Genomic DNA, 21,173 nt, shown 5'->3' with positions numbered 1-21,173 from the left:
TCTAACTCACAGAGATCTGCCCGCCTCTGTCTCCTGAGTGCTGGGATTAAAGGCCTGTGCCTGCCTTTTTTTTTTTTTTTTTTTTTTTTTTTTGAGATGGTTGCATGCAGCCCACACTGGTCCTAAACTCAATATATAGCTGAAGAGGACCTTGAACTCTTGCCTCTACCTCCCAAGTACTAGGTTTCCAGACATGGCTACCACACCCAGCTAGGCATGTCTTGTGAAGGTTTACTGGGACAAAAAAGTATAAGAGCTCCAAGTCAGTTATAGTATTGCACATCTGTAACCCCCAAACAAGGGAGCCTAAAAGAGTAAGATTCTTTAGGGTTCAAGACCAGCCAGGCTCCTTTCTCAAAAACAAACAAAAAAACAGCCGGGGATACTGATGCACATTTTTAATCCCAGCACTCGAGAGGCAGAGGTAGGTAGATCTCTGAGTTCAAGGCCAGCCTTGTCTATAGAGTGAGTTGCAGGACAGCCAGAGCTACACAGAGAAACCCTGTCTCAAAAAAAAAAAAAATTAATTAATAAAAAGAACTAATTTACAAGTTTCTATCAGAAGAAAAGTGCAGTTAGGAGGGTCTGGCCCTTGATGCCCTACAAGGCCTAGTTATACTGAGTTCTGAAGAAGACCTACAGCTCCGCATCCCAGTCCCTGTGGCCTTACCCTTTGCCCGGCACTTTCTTAGCTCCCGGTCTTGGATGAATCCAGCAAACATCTGAGACTCCATAAAAACCTCAAGAAAACGGCGGATGCTTTTGGAGGCCACAGACTTTCGGAAGGCCTCTCGCTGAAAGGCCCTTTCCCCCTTCTCACTGTGTGTCAGAAAGAGGGAGTAGTGCCCCACAGTCTCCACAAAGAACCGGATAAACACTTCTGATACCAGTCCATTGAGGGTATTACATTCTAGAAGGGAAAAGAAAAATCATTGATATTTAGTCAAGATCCTGTAAGACCATCTCCAATCTCCTGCTTTAGTCTCTTCCCAACAAACTACCAGCCAACTCACACACTGTCCTTGTTGTTACCTAGCCCATGAGCTCCTGGAGGTCAGAAACTGCTCTAAACATAGAAGTTGACAAATACTTCTTAGAAATTGGAGACCAAATCACCACCTTTTCCACATCCCTCAAACATGAGGAAGGTCCCTACACCTCCTGCAATAGCTTGCAACAAGGCCTAAGAGAGAGGACTGGTTCATTTCCTGTGGTGCCATGTCCTGGGGCAGACGTAGTTCTTACACCTAAGCTTCATCAGCCAGAAAGAGGCCAGTGCATAGAACAGGGTCCTAGGCCTGTGAAGTCCAGACTCACAACAGAAGGGTTCTGCCCTTACCATCATCGGAGTCACTGTCAGAGTCCTGGGAGATCAGCTCGTTCTTCCTCTCCAGAGCCTGCTCCAGAGCAGCTTGTAACTTCCTAGGTAACAACGTGTCTTCATCATCCATCTGCAGAAGGAAAAGACATCAAGGATGACCACAGCTCACACTGATGACCACTGACTGTGTGCTAGGCCCTGGTCCACAGCTCAGAAAGGTAACCTTACTTCTAATAGCATTGACATTATCATTCCCCTTTTATCATGAGGGCACTGAAGCACAGAAAGGTTAGAAACTTGCCCAAATTTACACAGATTAAAGAGCAGCCAATTCACTGCACACTGTGGTTTAGACCAACCAGAAATTCCTACTCCATTTTCCTGATTCTTCTACTTCTGCCCCAGGTGGGAAGTACAGTGAACTTGGAGCAGGGAAACTGGCCTAGCCTGTATCCCAGGTCTGACACTGGGCTGCCGTTCTTTACTCTATATTCTGGTGCAGTAGCTGTATCCTGGTGCTTTACACCTGAGAGTCCTTAGCTCTGTCAGTCAAGTGTAGTAGACTCTGTTCCCAGAGGGGATATGACAGGTTATGCTCCTTTTTGGAGAGCAAAGCAGATTCCATGACTAACGAAGGCTTTTCGCAGCAGACAATGACTGTAAATCTTTATATTACAAAGCACATTTCAGTGGTGTTTATAATCTCCAGAATAGCTCTAGAAGTATTATCTGATAAAGCACTAGCTCAGAGAAATTTGGAGGCCTGTTTTCTTTTTCAAGACCATGTGCTCAAACACACCGAGACCCTATCTCAAAAGAAAGAAAGAAAAAAAAAAAAAAAAATCACCTACAAAGCCTAGAGGTGAGTCTTTGAACTTTGAGGTCCTATTCTTTTCACACTGCTACCCAGAAAAACTGGGTGTGGTGATACATGCCTATAATCCCAGCACCCAAGAGGAGAACCATCACCAATTCCAGGCCAGCCAGAGCTGCATAGTGAGATGGTATCCAAGAAAAACCAACAACAAAAACTAGAAAGGCAGACCCCACTGAGGTTAAGGGTTCTCCAATCAGCTTCTTTCCACCCCTGTCTATTCTGTGAGTTTGAAATCCAGAGCTCAAAAAGCAGGCTGACTGGTGACTGAGTTACTAGTGCCTGCGTGCCTGCACTAGTGCAGATCCAGGTTCTGTAGCGCGCTGCTCTTACCTGTCGGATGAATCGGTCAGATCCCAGATTCACCATCAGTGCCTGAGAAAGAGTCAGAGGCAGTGGATCGGGGACTGAGTCTTACAATGCCCTTTGCCAGGCTTCTAGACCTCCCAAGTTCCCAGGGACAGATGACAGGAAAGAATCAGCCAGAGATAAACCTCCCAGAAGAAAGGACAGAAGCTGTCTGAAGACCAGAGGCCTGAGGCAAGAAGATCCCAACAGTCTTTCTCTTTTCCTCCCCCAGCCCCCAGCTGGATCCCCAGATGGCCTACCTCTTCCACTGGTAGCTCCTTTAGTTTGGGAAGGGAGCTGGAGAGCAGGCCAACCAGGAAAGGGGTGGGACAGCAGACAATGTCAATCATGGAGGCTGGGAGGACAGGAATGAAGGTGTGCTGCCAGGAGAAGGGGTAGAGCAAGGCCACCACCGCGTGAGAGCAGCTGGACAGGGTACTGATGGACAGATAGAGAGACAGGGCACCTGAGCCAAGGACTGCACCTAAGCCCAGGGCCAACACCCTCAGGGAAGGATAGTCAGAAACTACAGGGCTCAGGACATGCTTTGATGTGCTGCACTTTGAGGGGACTCAACCAAGAAACAGCCATGAAGGTATGTGAGCAGCACACTTGAACATACAAGGGATTCTGCAGGCATATGTGTATGTGTGTCACACATACATGCATGCACACTCACCCCCAGATGTATATAGGACTGAGCTAGTGGGAGTATCAGGCTACGAAGAACAAAGGGTAAGTCAATAGGAGTTTATCACAAAGCTACAGTGTACAGGAGCTGGAAGGTCCCGCAGAAGCTCTTCAATCTGCTCTGCCTTTCACAGCTGTGGTCTGTGAGGCACTCTGGTCATGAGTGGCAGCCAGTACTCAATCAGTTTTTCCATCTTCTAGCCCAGTACTGCTCTGCCCTCTGGCCTTCTATTTTTTTCCCCTTAGATGGTAACAGTGATCTGACTGAGGGGGAGTACAGAAATCAGAAGGTGTGTGGTGGCCTACACCATTCTTAGGAATGGAAAGTGTCCCTCTTCTTTCAGGTCTCATTGGGGTCATCCCTTTCTTGTCCTGGAGGGGGCTCCAGGCCTCCAGACCTAATGACCAAAGGGAAAGTAGGCGGACAATCACAGTGGGGCAATCCTAAAGTTCACAGGCAAAAGTGAATACACATACCCAGAGTGTGCAGAGGCCTAGTGTGGGGTGCCAGTAAACACAAAGCCACAGCTGACCTGAAGAACCTGTCTGTCAGGAAAAGAGCCAAAGGACCTCTAAATAAGCCAGGTGTTATAATAAGCACCCTAAATCAGCTAGCTAGAGGCTTACGACCAATGATCCTTTGAACCCAAGAGTTTAAAGCCTGCCTGGACAGCACAGCAAGACCTCCATTTAAAGGAAAGACCTTCCCCTTAGGGACCATATTACAGATGAGGACACAAAGGTGTAGAGCCCAGCTCATTTCAAACCTGATTGCTTTTGCACCAACGGGCCTCACGTATCATACAGAAAAGCCCTGGGTCCCTTAGGCATATTGGAATATAACTGTCATACTAGCATTTGGGAGACTGGGGCAGGAGGATTGTGGAGCCTGAACTACATACCATAGCAAGTTTGAGATCATTCCTGATTATGTTATGAAGTCTACCCCATAACCCAAAAGGATCTGGATTCTCCCTGGGGTGCTGTTGCATGGATTCACATTTTTACACCTAATACCCCAATGGAGAGAAAAATTGGGACCTATCTATGACAAAAACCAATCCTTGCTCCTTTTCTCTAAGGACTCTGGATAGTTGCAGGTAACTGTCAACCAGGACCTTGTATGACTAACTCACTCAATGGGCACCTAAAATACTGTTGGGCCTGGAGACCTAGGTGCCTTAACCCTGAGAGCCATTTTCCAGAGCACAGCAAGAAACGTAATCTGGGAAAGATCTGGAAAAGGACTGCTTCAGGTCAAGGGTCACATTGATCTCCACAACCCTCTCCAACATGCCAGGGGATCGGGAGGTAGAAGGTATTGTAAAAACTCTAGGGCCAATCAACAGAGAGCCCTGCCACCACTACTACACCACCACCACAAAAAAAAAGGAGGGTCATGAGCTGTGCTGAAGCCACCCCAGTTCTGATCCATGGTTCACTGCAGAGCCACCAGTCAGGCAGACTCCCATGAAAAGAACAGATTTTTCTAAGACCCAAGACTGATAAAACTTGAATGCCAAGTGAACAAAAAAAAAAAAAAAAAGGACTCTGGGGTATTTTCCTTCTGGAATGTGCTTAGAGGCAGCTGCAACCATAGGAGACAATAGCTGTATTCAATAGTCCTACAGGAGCTGGGCTGTGGTGTGGTTGGAAGAAGAGGAGGTTCGGCCTGGAGTAGAAAGGGTGTGGCTGTCTATGTGTGATACCTTCTGGAAAAGAAAATTCAGGGTCTAGGTACTGTCAGGGACCACTCCAATCTGCCCAGGCCATGCCATGCTGCCACTCATGGCTAGTCTCAGCTGCTAGACTGAGCCCCTTCACAAAGGCAAGAGAGGCCTTGAAATACCTAGACAGTGGTTCTTAACCTTCCTAATGCTACGACCCTTTAATATAGTTCCTCATGTTGTGGTGAGCTCTAACCATAAAATTATTTTGTTGCTACTTCATAATTGTAGTTTTGCTAAGCTATGAATCATATTGTTAATATCTGTTTTCTGATGGTCTTAGGAGACCCCTGTGAAAGTCATTGGACTCCCAAAGGGATTGTGACCCACAGGTTGAGAACCACTGACCTAGATTGTGGTACACAGAGCTCCACAGCTGTGAAAGGAATATGAGAAATGTAGTCTTCATTACTAAACTATCACCATCTCTGGAAAAGCAGGCAGCTCAGCTAGGGATGGTAGCACTCACCTATAACATCAACACTCACGAATGAAGCAGGAGGATTGCAAGTTCAAGGCCAGTCTGTGCTACACTGTGAGATCCTGTCTCCAAACAGCAACCACCAAAGAAAGCCAGCCATTCTAGTTATTCCTTCTCCTTTCCCTAAGCTGAGCACTGGCCTGGGTTCCTGCACCATTACTGACAGAGCAATTAGGAGAGTTACTCTTCTCAACTACTTTCTCATGCATGCAGAAGAAAATACACCAGGGATTGGATACTTCCTAGAGGACAAGCCAGCAACAATTTTTGCTGCCTTCCTCTTAGCACCTGACACAAGGCACAGCACACAGCATGCAGCTTGCTGGCTAAGTGACAGAACAAATGTCATGCTAGAAAAACCACTGCTGTGGTTTCTTGGTGGAATCTTTCACAGAATAAATGATGAGGTATCACCAGTATCCCGGTCATCTCCCTGCATATTCTTTTTTTTTTTTTTTTTTTGGTTTTTCGAGACAGGGTTTCTCTGTGTAGCTTTGCGCCTTTCCTGGAGCTCACTTGGTAGCCCAGGCTGGCCTCGAACTCACAGAGATCCGCCTGCCTCTGCCTCCCGAGTGCTGGGATTAAAGGCGTGCGCCACCAACGCCCGGCTCCCTGCATATTCTTAAAGACAGCATCCTGGTCCTCTCCCTCCCTGCCAACCCACCCCTACATATTCTTAAACAAAACAAATAACAAAACACCTCAGCTGCTGAGAAATCTCATTTTTTTCCTTCCCAAATGCCTCAGGTCTAGTGATCATCACTTCTAACTCTCCCTATGGTCACAAACAGATATCTACCTGTAAAATTCAAAGTGCCTATCTGTTGGACCAAGTCTTATGATCCATCCAGCTCTTAGCCTTTCTAAACTAGTTGTCCCAGCTCCCCAAACCTCCAGTCTCTGGACCTCCTCTCTCTCCCGTCTAAATAGACTGTAACTTCTTTCCTACTCATACTCTCAAGGACCCATCTTATCCTTCTCCACAGCTCCCTGGAACCAGCCTTCGAGTATTTTGACACTACTTCTCCAAGGTTCCTTCAGCCAGCCCCTATGGAACAGCTTAGCAGCCCTCGTATAGCAGTCCTTCCTGGAGTCCATCACCCCTGAAACTTGGCATCCCGCACAGGCAGGTTGGCTAGAGTTGCTTGCCACTTACCATCTTCATACAATTGTCCTTGCATCTGTACATACATGGCTACTGCATAGGAAGTGTCACTTTTCTTCCTTAGGCCAAGTCCTCAGTTGTATTCTCAATCCCCACTTCTCTCTTCACAGATCTGTTAACCTTTCTTTAGCTCAACACACACACACACACACACACACGCACACGCACACGCACACGCACACGCACGCACGCACGCACGCACGCACACACGACGCATATAAGCAAGCACTTCAATACCACATATGTGGCATACACCAAGTCTTGTAAAAACTTGAGTTCATTAATGGGTATACCACCGCCCTGTCCCTCTCCTTCCTTGCCTTCTGCGCCCTACCTGAGCTTATCTGCTACAAAAATGACCCTGCGCTCCAACAGCAACGAGGCAAAGATTCGGATAAGCTGGCGTACGCTGAGGCAGGTGAAAAGGCACTCGAAGTCCACGTGCTCCAGCCGAGAGTCCATGGGCCTCCGCAGCTCTAACACCTGCAGGAAAGGGAAGGCAGTGGTAGAAGCAGGCTAGGTGAGGAGAGCCCAAGACTGCACACACACAGCAGCCGGCTGCTTTCCCTTCCGGCTCTCTCTCCTTCCAAGGCTCTCTAACCCTCTCATGATGCAGGAGACCCTCTCCCCTTCCCTCAGACTATAGCTCCACCCCCACAGCGAGGGCTAAGTGTAAAGATAGGAAGGCTCTAGCCAACAGAGCTGAGGGACCAGACTTGGGCTCTGAGGAAGGCAGGGAGGGCTAATTGCTCCCATGGATAAGGAGAACCAGGGAGTCACACAGCCCCATTTGCAAAAGCCTCCTGCCCTCTTTCCCATCTTCTTCAGCACGCTGATCAGACCCCACAATCAACCACTGCTCCCTAGGCCATAGGAAGAGTGCAGTCTTTGTAACTAGGGACTCTGGCCTCAGCCATCTGTGCAGAGGCCATGCTGTTATCCTTGCTGCCATGTCCCCTCCCTTTCCTGCTATAAAGACTTCCTTCCAAAGGCTGTCCTGTCATCCTGCCCCTTATCTCTACTGCCCTAAGCACTGTGCCAAGAATAAAGAAAGGTCTGGCTATTCCAAAAATCTTGCAAGGAAACAGGACAGTCTTTATAAAGCCAGGCCTAGTTGTACTCCCCTTTAAGGACCATTCAGGGTTGGCATGACAGCTCCCAAAGCCCCTTCTCTGGAGGCATGGGCCGGGTTGCAAGTGACCCAGCAGTGACAGGCAGAGGATCTGCTGACTCTTAGTATCTGTAGGGCAGCAGTGATATGCAGGCTTCCTGAGAACTTGGGGTAAGAAATAAACTATCCCTTATGGCCTTGTGGTGTCATAGCTAATCCTTCTCAAGGGGCTTGTCCCCAGGTGTCTCAACTGTTCTTGCTTCAGATCTGCTCCAGTCACCTACAGGACCTCATTTTTTATCTCTCTGACTTGGGTTACTTCCAGTCCCCTAAGCACAGTTTGCTTTTGTAAGTGAAGGAATTCTCAGCTCAGTGTTCACCACCCTGTGTTCTGAAAAACATCAACAGGGATTCAGGAGGCTGCAAGAGTTGTATGCACTGCCTTTCTCGACAGGCATTAAACTCTAGGAAGGCCCAGTGGTCAGCACAGTACAGGGAATACCCTAAGTGTTCAGTGGGTGTGTGCTGAAGGCATGCCCGCACAATTATGTCAGGGACCTTGGATCTTGCCTGATATCTATTTCCATCCTAAAAGAAGATATAACAAGGCCGGGCAGTGGTGGTACATGCCTTTAATCCCAGCAGAGGCAAAGGCAGATCTCTGTGAGTTGGAGGCCAGCCTGGTCTACAAAGTCAATTCCAGGACAGCCAGGGCTACACAGAGAAACCCTGTTTCAAAAAACAAAAAACAAAAACAAAACAAAAAAAGGAGGAGGAAGAAGACAACAACGTAACAAAACTCTGTAGCCCCGGCTCCTGAGGGCCCTGCCAGCAGCTCCAGTCCGTGCTGTTCTCCAGCTTCTAGCCCTCAGCCCTCAGCCCCATGCTGCCCTGCCTCTAGAGGCTGGGAATCGGACAGAAGCCTAGTGAGGCCGCCCAAGGCTGGCAGTAGGGTACAATGAGTATCTGCAAAGAGGGCTGGCAGGGCATCTAGAAGGGAAGCTGGCACTTGCCCACTTCTGGGGTAGAGAGAGTTTGAGGTAAATTATAGCAAGAGTGACTTGGACTCTGTAAGAAAGAAATGCCGGTCAGGCAAAACCAAGACGACTGGGCATAGGAGGAAACCTGGGTGAGAGAGAAGCATCAAGGCCTAAGAAGTGGTCAGAGCAGAACCAAAGAACTTGAGGGCATGCTGTTGGGCTGTCAAGCAGGGCCAGCTATCCTGTCCAGAGGACTCCTCAAACTCTCAAGTCTCTCTTATCCTGGGATGTGTAGAGACTCTCAGGAAGATTTCAACAGCAGTGTACCACTGCCTTCACAACTCTGCTTCTTACTTAGGTCAGTCCTCCCACTCGGCAGCAGCCGACTGTTTTCATCTTCTCACCCCTTCTGAAAAGAAGATGCCCTTCCCCGCTTTTCTATTCTGAGGAAACCAAAGCTATCTCATGGAATCCAAGTCTACAAGGCACCGTCTTCCCCTCCCCTCCTAAGACAGACAGTCTCCATGAAGACTACTACCTGCACCATCAATGTCTCCTCCAGCGCCAATCCCATCAGCACGCAAACGGCCATCTTCAGCACCACCTTCTACATCCTCTCACCCCGCCTCCACCACCAGCTCCACTTTACTCCCACCTTCCATGGCTTCCTTGTTCCCTTCAAAGCCACGCCCTTTGAAGAGCTATCTACAAGAGCTGTCTCACCCCTTCACTTCTCCAGTCAGCCCGGCCACCCCTGGGCTTTACCTCAAGTCTGTTCTTTGTCAGCACACCTGGCTGCACCTCCCATTACTCCTTATTCCATAGGGATCCCTTTCTTTGGCTTCTCAGCCACTTCCTCTCCTCGTTTTCTGTCTACCAACTTCAGGGTTGCTACTTCTCTACCACAGGGCTTCTACTTGGGGGTTCCTCAGGACTGGGCTTTCATTTCGTCCCTATCTACACACGTTGCTACTATCTTCTCATTGGTGCCTCAAACTTAAATTGTAAGACAGATCTCTCCTTATTCTTCATCGGCTCCCATCTAGGATATGGTTCCATCGCCTACCCTGTTCCCCAGGACAGAAAACTGCAGGGTTGACTTAAGAACCTCTATCACACTTTCTACTTCCTAGCAAACGCCAAGCATTACCAATCCATCTATTTCTCTTCAGTTTTCCCACCAGCCTCTGGTCCAGGCTCCTATCTCTTCTGCTGTGTTACTACATTGTATTCTAGCTGCCTCCCTGTTTTCTCTCTTGCCCATTCTCTGCACAGCAGTCAAAGAATTTAAAGACACATCAGAGTGAATCTTAGCCCTCTTTTGGATAAAACCCCACATTCTTAACCTGAGCAGGCAGGCACAAACCCTGAGGTTGACTGGGTCCTTGCCTGCCCACCTATGCCTGTTCACCACGCTTCTAGTCGTCTTGACTTTCTTTCAAGTGCTTGAGCAGCATCTGTTCTGCTCCAGCTCCTGTCCTGTCCCTGTTGTTCCCACACTTGCAATAATCTTCCTCCACCTCTACCATTCTCCCTTCACCCACTTCGTTTGGCTACCTTCTATGCATTGCTAGGCCCCCGGTAAAATGGCAGTTTCTTGGGGGAAGGTCTTCTCTGCCCCCCCTAACCTAAAGAAGACCCTCTGTTATACATTCTCATAGGATCCTATTCTGTTTTTCACACACACTTAGAAATTCACTATTTATAAATATAATTATTCAACATCAGGTCCCCTCCTAGGTAAGAAACTCCTGGAAGACAGAGCTGTGTCACTTTTTATCTTCATGACTGCATCCAAGGTCTGGTATAATCTTCAGTTGTGAAAGCTCATAATCAATATTTACTAAATGAATAGGGGTACAGTTAATCCAGGCTGCAGGTCAGCTAAAGTCCCTAGCAGAAGAGAAGTGGGCAACACTTACAGCTCCAGGGTCCACCTTTTTTTATTGCCGATTAGGGGTATGGACAAGGTAAGAAGGAAGGGACTGTCTGTGTTCTACACCTCCCAGAGACTGCAACTCTGGCTGGCCAGGCTCTTCTTTAGACCCAGTCCAGGGCCAGAGATGAAAGCAGCAGCAATTCCCTACCTCATTGCCAGCACCAGGCAGGAATGTCTTCACTTTGATGGTTTTCCCTGGGGCTGGAAAAGGCGACTCCATGAGACTTCTCATAAAGGGGTAGACCAGTGCAGCTGAGATCCCACGCCGGCGCTCCACCTCATCTAGGACCTGTGCCCACCACCAGCAGCCCAAAGAGAGAAAGTGTTGGGAACTGCCTTCCCCACTTCTTTGACTGAGAAGAGGGCAGCCTGGCCTCTGACCAAGCTGGACCAGAAGCCTGGAGACAGGAAAGTTGCCCTGCCAGGATCTCTGTACCCTTCCTGTTTCTCTTGGCTCTCAGTGACCATTCAGTTCCCTCACTGGCCCTGCTTTAGTCCCCAAGAAGGCAACAGCAGGGCAAAAGAAATCGCACCTGTGAAACAGCTTCCTGAGCACTACTGGCTTCCCCAAGGACTCCAGCTCTGACCATGGCCCAGGCCGAGCCGCTACAGAGCAGTCACCGTCAACATAGGAGTTGGGGAAATGCCAGCCAGCCAGGCAGAAGCCAGCCGTGGGGATCTAAGAATCTGAGAGCCCACCTGTACTTGCTCTGTAGTGTGCCGTCTCACACAGGTGCTTTCCTCATCTAGGCTAGCTGCAGATACTCCTATGAGGGCTGTCACTGCGGGATGGGGAGGACAACAGTGTCTCTTACCTTGGAAAACAAGCCGAAGCAGCCTAGGCGGCTGATGACACAGTACACCTCTGGTAACCGAGGCCCTTTCCCACTTGGCTAGAGAGGAGGAGTAGGAAAGAGGGAAAGACAGAATACATGAATACCACATCTGGCTCCTTGTCCTTGGGAACTGAGTACTAAGTACAATCCCTAAAATGAGGATGACAATAAACATCTTCTAAACTCAACCAGGTCCCCAAAGAAAGGCCACGATTCCTATGGGGCAGACATGCCAAGTTCCAGGTAAGCTCCATCCTTTATCCCAGGAAAACATAGATAGTGGCTGGCAGAGGACACAGCAGCATGGCAAAGGTTAAGGGTGATTTGTGGATTAATATCCCTAAGGATGCCACCCAAAAGGATGTGATATTAAGAAGGACTTTGTGACACTTTTTAAATTTTAATTTTTAAAATTTTTTTTCATTTTATTTTATGTGTGTTTTGCCTGCATGTTTACATATGTACCACATGTGTGCCTGGTGCTAATGAAGGCCAAAAGTGGACACTGGATCCCATGTAGGTGCCAGGACTCAAACCTTGTCCTCTGCAAGAGCAACAAGTGCTCTTAATCACTGAGCATCTCTCCAGCCCCCAAGAAGGACTTGTGGACATTCTTAAGAACAAGACATATGACCTTATCTCCCCCCTCCCCATCATCATGAGGGACACTCTGCCAAATACCCGTTTTCTCCCCTTGATCCATGCCCAAGGAAGGCAAAATGAAAACAGACAAGAAAAGGGAGTGACTCCTTATTAAATGCTTCCTATAAGAGTCCTAGCCTTGGTACTATACACAGAAAGAGTATAAGAGTCACATTATCACCCAGTTTTACAGCTGAGCTCATGAAGATTAAGCCATTGCCTGAGCTCAAATAAATAGAAGGCTGTAGCCAGGAGTCTGTGCTGCCTTTCATCTTGCTGTCTTACCTCCAAAGCATGTTGTTTTCTGATAGGAAGGAGGGAAAGGAACACAGAGACACAGGATAGAGGTATGCTATGAAGTGAAAGAGAACAAAAAAAGGGGGATTTAAAAGGTATGTAGTTGAAGAAAGAGCTATATACTGTGAGCGCCCCAGAGCTAGAGCCCCACAAGTAGACTAGGGTGAGTCCAGTCTCTAGCAAGGAGCTGGCAGGACCCATGGATGCCTCTGGGTTCAGAGGCCTGGAGGGCCTGGCAAAGCCTAGTGGGGAGGGAGCAGAGCAGCAGGTGCTGGCCCCTCATGCAGGCTGCTAAGCAAATGCAGATGGGGCTATTTCAGTCTCCAAACCTGCTGGCCACAGCCACAGACCTAAAGAGAAGGCAGAATCTGTTTTTGTCCATATTAGGTTTGAAACTTACTCCTCTCTCTTTCCCTCCCCCACTCCCCACCTCCCCTAAAGCCCCAAGTGATTAAATCAAGTATGTGGGATTTGGGTTAGAATCATTGTGTCCAATCTGCAGGAATGCCGAGCCAGTGCCAGCCCCCTTGGCAGGGACCCAGCCCAGGCCCTCTCTGAGTGCGCCAGGACAAACATGCTCTTCCCTGGGGGCAGCAGGCCTGCTGCAGAAGAGCAAGCTCTGTTCCATCCATGTGCTGGCAGAGGCAGCCTTCTGAACGTTCCTCCCTGGGTCCTCGGGACCCAAGCACATGCTGCTCTGCCTGGCTCCCAGCCTGGCATCTGGACCCCTCCCCTGTTCTTCAGTCCAGCACACTAGGCATTCAATAGTCAAATAACCTTTTCTCCCTAGACCATGCTCTGGGTGGGGAGAGGGAATCTAAGAATGCCAGACTGGTGATAAAGGACTTGAGAGTCAGTTCTGGCTCTTACCTCACTGCTGTGTGACCTTGGGCAAGTCATTCCACCTTGGAGTTTCAATTTCCTAGTCTACAGGTCAGAGATAATAATACCTTACAGGCTATCATGCAGATTTTAAAAGTAGAGACACAAATCCAGTGAAGCATCTCTCTTGGAAATAACAAGAGCCTAAGCAAAATTTTACTTTCATAGCCCTTCCCTTAAACACTAAAAGTTGGCCTTCTCTACTAGACTAGCTACTGTACACTGAGGGTAGGATATGTGCTGAAAATTTGTTTATATGCTTTTAGCATATGGCCTGGCCTTCAACAGTTGTGTGATGAATGCTGATGGATAGATGAATGGATGGCCCAGAACAATTCTTTTAAGACTCTTTCTATACAAGATTCCTGTCTAGGATCTCCTTTATCCATCCCTAGACTAGTATCTGACAAGGCCTTCTCCTCTAATGTCTGGAAACCAAAGAACATTGTCAACAACCTAATGAATGACCTTAGAGAAGAATGAAATGGAAGACAGGCCCTGGGGTCTGTTTTCCCTCTGGTTCTCTGTGGCTCTACCACCATCTTTTCCCCTGGAATGACAGAAACAGAAATTGCTTTTGGGGGACAGGGGGAGGTTTCTATTTTCAGCAAGGCAGTGGTGGCACATGCCTTTAATTCCAGCAGAGGCAGGTGGATCTCTTGAGTTTGAGGCCAGCCTGGTCTACAGAGCAAGTTCCAGAACAGCCAAGGCCACACACACACACACACACACACACACACACACACACACACACACACACACACACAAATCCTGTCTCAAAAAAACAAAAAGAAAGAAATGGTTTCTATTTTCAAAACCCAATGTCGTTCCCCTAAATTCAAAGTATCTCTCCAAGAATCCCAGAGAAGGTATGCATCTCTTCCTCTGCTCAGACTGCAGCCCTACTAGACCACGGACAGGGTTCCTCCCAGTATCAGGTTGGCCAGGTGTTGAGTGAATAAGGATGTGCTCCACCTACTTAGATAAACAAATATAAACTATGGGTTCACATGATCATGACTAGAGGTCAGCAATCTAAGCTGACAATCCAAGGAAAAAATACAAAGGAAAGTCCAGAAAGTTAAAACGATAAAACAACCAAGCAGATGCATCCCATCTATTACTGCAAATAATCTTAGATCCCAGGGTCCAATCGGATAGGCTACTCTGAACTCTGTTATCCCAGGAGTCCCTCAACTGTGCAAGTAAATGTACTAGGGGCAGGTTCAGGAGACCACAGGCTTTCACATAAGATAGTGCTGCAGAAACAGAGATATACAAATGTCCTGGCCCTCCCCTGCCTAACAGCCTCTGAGAACTGAATGGTCTTACTCACCAGTAAGCGCCTACAATAGCCAAAGCGTCTGCTGCCATCTTCCCCAGTCAGCATGAAAGAAAAGGTCTCACTGAAACAGGAAAGAGGGAGAGGTCTGGTATCAAAGAAGTTATGAAGAAGGCTCAGGACATAGCTCCCAAAATAGGGACTGTTATCTCAGGTATAGGATAAAGACTCAGGTTACTTTAGGAAAGTAGGCCGAGACCAGGACAAGCCACATTCGGTTGTCCACCACTATGGGGGAAAATGAGTCTATGTCTTCTTCCCCCCTATAGCTAGACCAGGCGAGGCCTCACCTGCTGTACTCTGACACAGGGAGCCAGTCTTTGGCATCTGGAAAGCAAAACTGGGGAATAGCTTTGAGTCTTTCTTCTGCCTCCCGCATCTGCTTGGTGGGTCGGTCCAGCTGTAGGGAAGAAGAATATGGGGAGAGATAACCAAGAGAAGACAAGGACCCTGGGGATAGTAGGGGTACAGGGACTGAGAAGCATCTCCTCCTGTGTTCTGGGGCTATGGATGCAAACAAAATGGACAAGATTCATCCCTGAACCTGCACATTCTGGTCAGGAGGGTGAGGTAAAAAACATTTCAGAGGGTGCCTCAAATGAGAAAAGCAAAGTGAAGTGAAAGTATGGAAGAGGGAAGCTGATTAGGCTTCTGAAAAGACCTCAGAGAGGTGGCACTTCTGCTGTTTGAAAATATGAAGGGGCCAGCAGCCAGGTAAAGAGCAGGAGAAAGAACACTGCACACAGGCAAGAGCAGAGAGATACCTGTGGCTTACAAGGGGGTCAGACTGGCTGCTGAGCAGAAGGGTGCTTAAGATACAAACAGGTGGGAGAGAACAGGGATTGCCTGCCAGTGAATAGGGGGAGTTCTTTAGGAGATAATAAAATGTTCTAAATTGAGTGTAGTTTGCAGCTCTGAAAACACGTTAAAGGATGCTGAATTGGAAACTTGAATGGGTGAATCATCTTCTAATAAGGTGGCTGAGAGAAGAAGAGCGAAAGAGTGGCAGGAGGAACATCTGTGATGCTTTCTTGGATCCCTGCAACCATGGTGAGAGGAGTTATTTAATGCCCACAGCACCAGAAACCCTGTCTTCTCTCTTAGCTATGAAGAGGCTCAGGGGTATGGTGACTTGGAGAGCTAAGAAGGAAGCACACTTCCTCTTCCCAGATGGACCAACAGGCAGAAGAGGGCATCGAAGGCAGCAGGGCAGGCAGGCATGCTCACCTTGGGAAACTGGTAGGAGACTTCCGGGAGGTAGGTGTTCCGGGATGGCTTCTTCTTGAGGGACACAACCACGAAGTACTCAAAGAGCTCCCGTTCCTGCCATTCAAGTAGCTCCAGCTCTAGTGTCCGATAGCTGGGCGCACGCTTCAGCATGGACTGGATGTGGACCAAGCGCTGTGTGTGGGCTGCAGGCAGGTCTCATATTAGAAGACAAACAGGTTGGCCCCTCAAAGACCTCCCATCAGCCCTGTTCACCTGACTCAGGACTCCATCTCTGGATAACCTTTATGTGCCTAAATCTTACCTGACTTTTCCCCAAGGTAGGTCTCAGAAATGAGTATTGATATCTGAACCTACATAATGATTGTGCTAACGCATGGAGCTAGTGTGCTGATCTTCCTGAGGCCCTGGAAGCTGAGCTGGGGCTAACAGGACTGTCTAAGCCAGGCTCACCTTGAGATATACCACTAACAGATAGCTGTAGTTCCTGTTGGCACAGAAGGTATGAACTAGAAAGTAAAATATCCACAATGGCTTTATAGTTGGACCTTTTGTCTCTACCTTGAAGCCAAAGTCAGCTTGTCTGGGTACCAGTGAAGGCCTCAAGGAGGGAGCAAGCTCCTACATAGGTTACTTATCTAAGGAAGATCTAGGCAGGGTTTCCCAAGTTATCTGAAACACTAAAGGTCCAGGAACCTATTCAGAGAGGTAGACCTCACAGTCTCCTCTCCAGTCACAGAAGAGACAGGTGGCCTCAGGGCTGCCAGAGGACAATATTCTCAGTTTATGGAACAATTCTTGTAACCAAAAGAGTTGATTATAATCTGAACCTATGCCTGGCCCTCCAGATTTACAATACTTACCAAGCAAACGTAGTAACCACTCTCCATGGACAATGGCTTGGGAAGAATGGACAAAGTCAACTGCTTTAAATTTGACAATGAGAGACCAACATTTGGATTTAACACTGAAGGGCTGAGCTCGGAGAAGAATTTCTCTACAACCTCCTGCTCTGATGGTAAGGTCTGTAAGCTGACCTTCCTGTTGACTTTTCCCCATGCCCCAGGGCCAGTCTGGGACCCTGGGCCCACACATGCAGAAGAGAAGGGCTGATTCCCCGGGGCTGGGGAGGGGTGTCAGCCTTACCTTTGAACCTGTCGTCAGAGTCGCTCTCGCTTTCACTGTTCTCATCTGGAAAAGCAACAACAGGCAGACACACTTGCTGAGCCCCTGGCCTACAACAAATATTTTTGGAGTCCAACTCCTAGCTTGTAAAAAAAAAATTTTTTTATATTCATTTATCGTGTGTGTGTGTGTGTGTGTGTGTGTGTGTGTGTGTGTGTGTGTGTGTAAGAGAGAGAATGTATATGGGTATATGCATGTAACCATGTTCATGTGGAGGTCAGAGGGCAGACTGCAGGAGTTGATGTATGTTTTGTGGATCAAACATAGGTTGCCATGCTTGGCGGCAAGTGCATTTACTTGATGAGCTATCTTGCTGACCTGCCTGCCTTCCAATTTTTCTCATGAGGGATAGACCTAAACCTAGTCTGGGCTACTCTGGGCCAATGACATGAGGTAAGTGGCCTGGGACCAGGATACCTCAGAGATTAGACCTCAAATGCTAATCTATATGCAAACACCTACCCAGGGCTGATCTGGGTGAAGCTGAGGGCCTGAGTTGGAGGCTGAGCCAGCAGAGGCCTAGATGCCTGGAATACAAAGGCCCTGTCTCAGACAGCTCAAGATTTGAAATGGAAAACAGACCACAGTGCCCAGTAAGTCTGGCCTTTCCTTTTGCCCAAAGCAGATTCCTATATGTTCTAATTCAGGGCCTCATAGCCCAAAGCCTGAAGGAAACCACCCCAGAGCTAATTTCCTCTTGGGACCTCCCACTTATGTAGACATTTTCCTGGAAGGGCTCTCCCCTCCTAGAAGGTAGAAGGATCCCATTACTAGCCCATGTGATGTAAACTGAAGTCAATCCACACCTCACCCCATTCCTGACGTTCATGGACCCCCAAAGGTCACCCAGGTTAGACATCAATGCCTACCTCTCAACGATGCTGTCTCAAGGCTGGACATAGACAGTTTTTTTAATCTCTTCTTTCCTCTCTTGGCATTATAGATAGAGTTAATTCTTTGGACAAGCTGGTTTAAAACAAAAACAAAACAAAAAAAGCAGAGAGGGTAAGGTAACTCTAACACCAGCTGCTCCTACTTCCATGAAGATGGACTATGAGCCCATTCTTTCCCTTTCAGGTATGCAAGAGCTTCTGCACTGGTCTAGCTAAGTCCAGCATTGGTCTTCCTACTGAAATGACCCCAATGGAGGCTTACCAGCCATGCTTGGTAGTTCTCCATCTACCCTGTGCCCCAGGAGTGGGCTCTTGCCCCAAGACAAGAACACTAAACTTAGCTCCCCAAAGGAAGGAACTGTGATCAAACTAGACAGGATGGGAGCTCCTGGGTCCCAAGAGTCATCGAACCAACCAAGACAAAGAGCTTCTCAGATATAAAAACAGGAACAAGGATTCTAGCCTTTCCTCTCTGGGCCATAACCTGGGGTCTGACAGGAAGAAGCTAAATTCTCAATATACCCGAGCATTGTTTGCAAGCTAAAAATACCATTTAGCTAAATCCTGCTGCTCTGGGCTGAGGACTGGCCACATGGACACATGTGCAAATCATTGCTGAAAGCTCTTTGATTTCAAGACATAGGAAGAGCTGGTCTGATTCTTTAGGTCCCTGAAAGGCCAAAGATTTTTATGTGCAAAAGAGCACAAATTCATCTATGACACTTAGTAATGGAGTCTCAGCTAGTCTTTCCCCTCCCCCCTAGCATCTGAGTACTGAGAAGCAGTTACTGTAATCTTATTGATAAGGCAAGGGACCAGGGGAAAAAGGTGGGGTGGGGGGTGGGGTCTCAGTCTATTCAAAAGGAACTGAGGAAGCAGCCCAGATTAAAGGAGGAAGGAAGGCCAGAGAGGAGTTGGTTGCCTGCCCACCCACCTGCTTAGTGCCTCAGGTTCAAAGTAGGGAGGATACCTTGGGAATTCGGCGGGCCCTGCGGCTGGACAGCAGCTCACTTGTGGTGCTGAGGCTATCCTCATTGAGGCTGGAGGGTGAAGATGGCAGGCTCAGCTGAGCCAGCAGCATCATGTCATCATGGCTATGCCTCTTGGGTAATCGTGGCAAACGATGGCTCTTCCTTTCTGACCAGTTCCCACTGCGCAGGGACTGACTGCTGGGTTTCAGGGACAGCTGGCATAGGGAACAGGATATGAGAGAGTGGCTCACCACAATGTCTTGTCAGTATCCATCTGCTGGTATATGGGGATAGTGTTGGTTAAGTGACGGCGCTCGTGCTGACGGAGGAGAGTGCTGGTTGGCAGAAATATCACGAGCCATGGTTACCTTCTTTTTTCTTCTTCTTCTTTTTTTTTTTTTAAGATTTTTTTTATTTATTATGTATACAGAGGAGGGTGCCAGGTCTCATTACAGATGGTTGTGAGCCACCATGTGGTTGCTGGGATTGAACTCAGGACCTCTGGAAGAGCAGTCAGTGCTCTTAACCTCTGAGCTATCTCTCCAGCCCCCCATGGTTACCTTTCTAGAGCTTTATTGGGAGAGGGAGGGAGAGGGAGGGAGAGAGGGAGAGAGAGGAAGGACCGCATGGAGTGGGGAGTACGGAAGGAGAGAGTGTGAAAAAGAGAACGCACAGAGGGCACACCCACTTTTTAGGCTGGGAAGCCGTTGCATGCTGGTGACGTAATTAGGGACATAATCCTTACAGATAGAAGCTAAAAGGCTGGGATCCTCAGCTCTCATCAGTTCCATGCTGGAAATCCAATATACTGGGGTTTCCTCTTTGAAGACCTTAGCTGTTCACTGGCCATGTTAAGGGCTAGATTAAATACTTGCTTCCTCAAAGAAAGTTTCACTATTTCTGAGAGAAAAGAATAAAGCAAAGACTTTTGGGATCATCTATTACGTAGAAAGCGGAGACAAAGCAGGAATTCTCCAGGCATTGTCTGAACTTTGAGACAAGGATTGTGACTGTGGAGGAGGGGCCAGTCTTCCTACTTCCTCAGTCCTAAGTCCTTTTGCTGGAAAAGTCCATGACTTACCTGCTAGCTTACTGTGCTATGTGATCCTGGAAGCCTGACCATGCTTACTTCCTCCAGAAAACAGGGCTCTTGGATAGTGGCCACCAAAGTTGAGTAAGGCAGACCTCACATTCAAGTGGCTCCCTCTCACCATGCCACCCTGGACTGCCTCGTTCTCTGGCCCTGTATAACCCCAATCAACAGCTGATGTTCTTCAGTATAGAACACCTAACTAATTGATAGTAGGACTTCTGGAAAGCAGGTACTTCCTGAGGAATCCTGAGTTTTGTCTTACTCTGTCTCTCCTTACTTTTCAACAAATCCTTCCTTTCCAGAGCCAATATCTTTTCCAAGTCAATCAAGCTAGCAATACAAATCCAATGGAAGCCTATTTGAACAGAGTGCATCAAAAGGATAGATGCTTTATCAAAATCACATGATTTCAAAGCCAGAAGAAAACCCTTAATGTATTTTTCTGCCCAACACTATAAACTATCCAGGTCCTTTCATCTGTCCAATTAAAGATTTACTTGGGTAGGTCAGAGACAACTTGTTTCCCTACCTCCTGACTTACCCTGCTTCCTGGCACACTGGACAAGACCAGAATGAGCTTGTCTAAAAGCTTTTTTGGGCCTTTCAGCTTTCTTCTCTCTCCTCAAACACATCTTTATTGTTGTTGCTATTTTTTTAAAGAGTTATTTATTTTATGTGTATGAGTGCTTTGCCTGCATGTATGTATGTGTACCACATTTGTGCCTAGTATCTGTGTAGGTCAGAAGAGGGCATTAAATCCCCTGAAACTGGAGTTACAGATGGTTGTGAGCTGCCATGTGAGAGCTGAGAACCAAACCTGGGTTCTCTATAATAATAGCAATTTTTGTTTTTGTTTGTTTGTTTGTTTGTTTGTTTTTTTGTTTTTTGAGACAGGGTTTCTTTGTGTAGCCCAGGCAGTCCTGGAATTTGCTCTGTAGACCAGGCTGACCTTGAACTCACAGAGATCTGCTTGTCTCTGCCTCCTAAGTGCTGGGATTAAAGGCATGTGTACCATTCCACCCAGCAATAGTAAGAGCTCTTAACTGCTCTCCAGCCCATTTTTGTTTTGAAGGTGTGTGTGTGTGCCTGTTTGAATGTGGGTATACATGTGCAGGACAAAGGACAACTTCAGGTGTTGGTCCTCACCTTCTACCTTGTTTGAGCCAGGG

General features: G+C 47.8%; 1 protein-coding gene across 12 annotated transcripts in view; it reads right to left on the bottom strand.

Annotated features, from left to right (window-relative positions):
• Positions 1–21,173, bottom strand: part of Dennd2b (DENN domain containing 2B) — a 160,069-nt gene that overhangs the window by 2,013 nt on the left and 136,883 nt on the right. For 7 of the 12 annotated variants that reach the window (XM_028894591.2, XM_028894593.2, XM_028894595.2 and 4 more), the window contains 14 exons: positions 18,911–19,126; positions 17,917–18,013; positions 17,009–17,053; positions 16,726–16,761; positions 15,863–16,047; positions 14,926–15,035; positions 14,630–14,699; positions 11,452–11,529; positions 10,785–10,925; positions 6,941–7,089; positions 2,804–2,981; positions 2,529–2,570; positions 1,340–1,451; positions 671–910 (listed from right to left, as the gene is read on the bottom strand). In XM_028894591.2, coding sequence (XP_028750424.1) covers positions 671–910; positions 1,340–1,451; positions 2,529–2,570; positions 2,804–2,981; positions 6,941–7,089; positions 10,785–10,925; positions 11,452–11,529; positions 14,630–14,699; positions 14,926–15,035; positions 15,863–16,047; positions 16,726–16,761; positions 17,009–17,053; positions 17,917–18,013; positions 18,911–19,126 — 1,699 coding nt within the window. Of the gene's footprint in view, positions 1–670; positions 911–1,339; positions 1,452–2,528; positions 2,571–2,803; positions 2,982–6,940; positions 7,090–10,784; positions 10,926–11,451; positions 11,530–14,629; positions 14,700–14,925; positions 15,036–15,862; positions 16,048–16,725; positions 16,762–17,008; positions 17,054–17,916; positions 18,014–18,910; positions 19,127–21,173 lie in introns of those variants that run through there. The other 5 variants (XM_037211645.1, XM_028894596.2, XM_028894588.2 and 2 more) reach the window with 3 other exon arrangements.

Source organism: Peromyscus leucopus, chromosome 1 (genome assembly GCF_004664715.2).
Source record: "Peromyscus leucopus breed LL Stock chromosome 1, UCI_PerLeu_2.1, whole genome shotgun sequence".
NCBI classification, from domain to species: Eukaryota; Metazoa; Chordata; class Mammalia; order Rodentia; family Cricetidae; genus Peromyscus; species Peromyscus leucopus.
The sequence above is the reverse complement of the archived record's forward strand: the minus strand, read 5'-3'. Positions and strand labels throughout refer to the sequence as shown.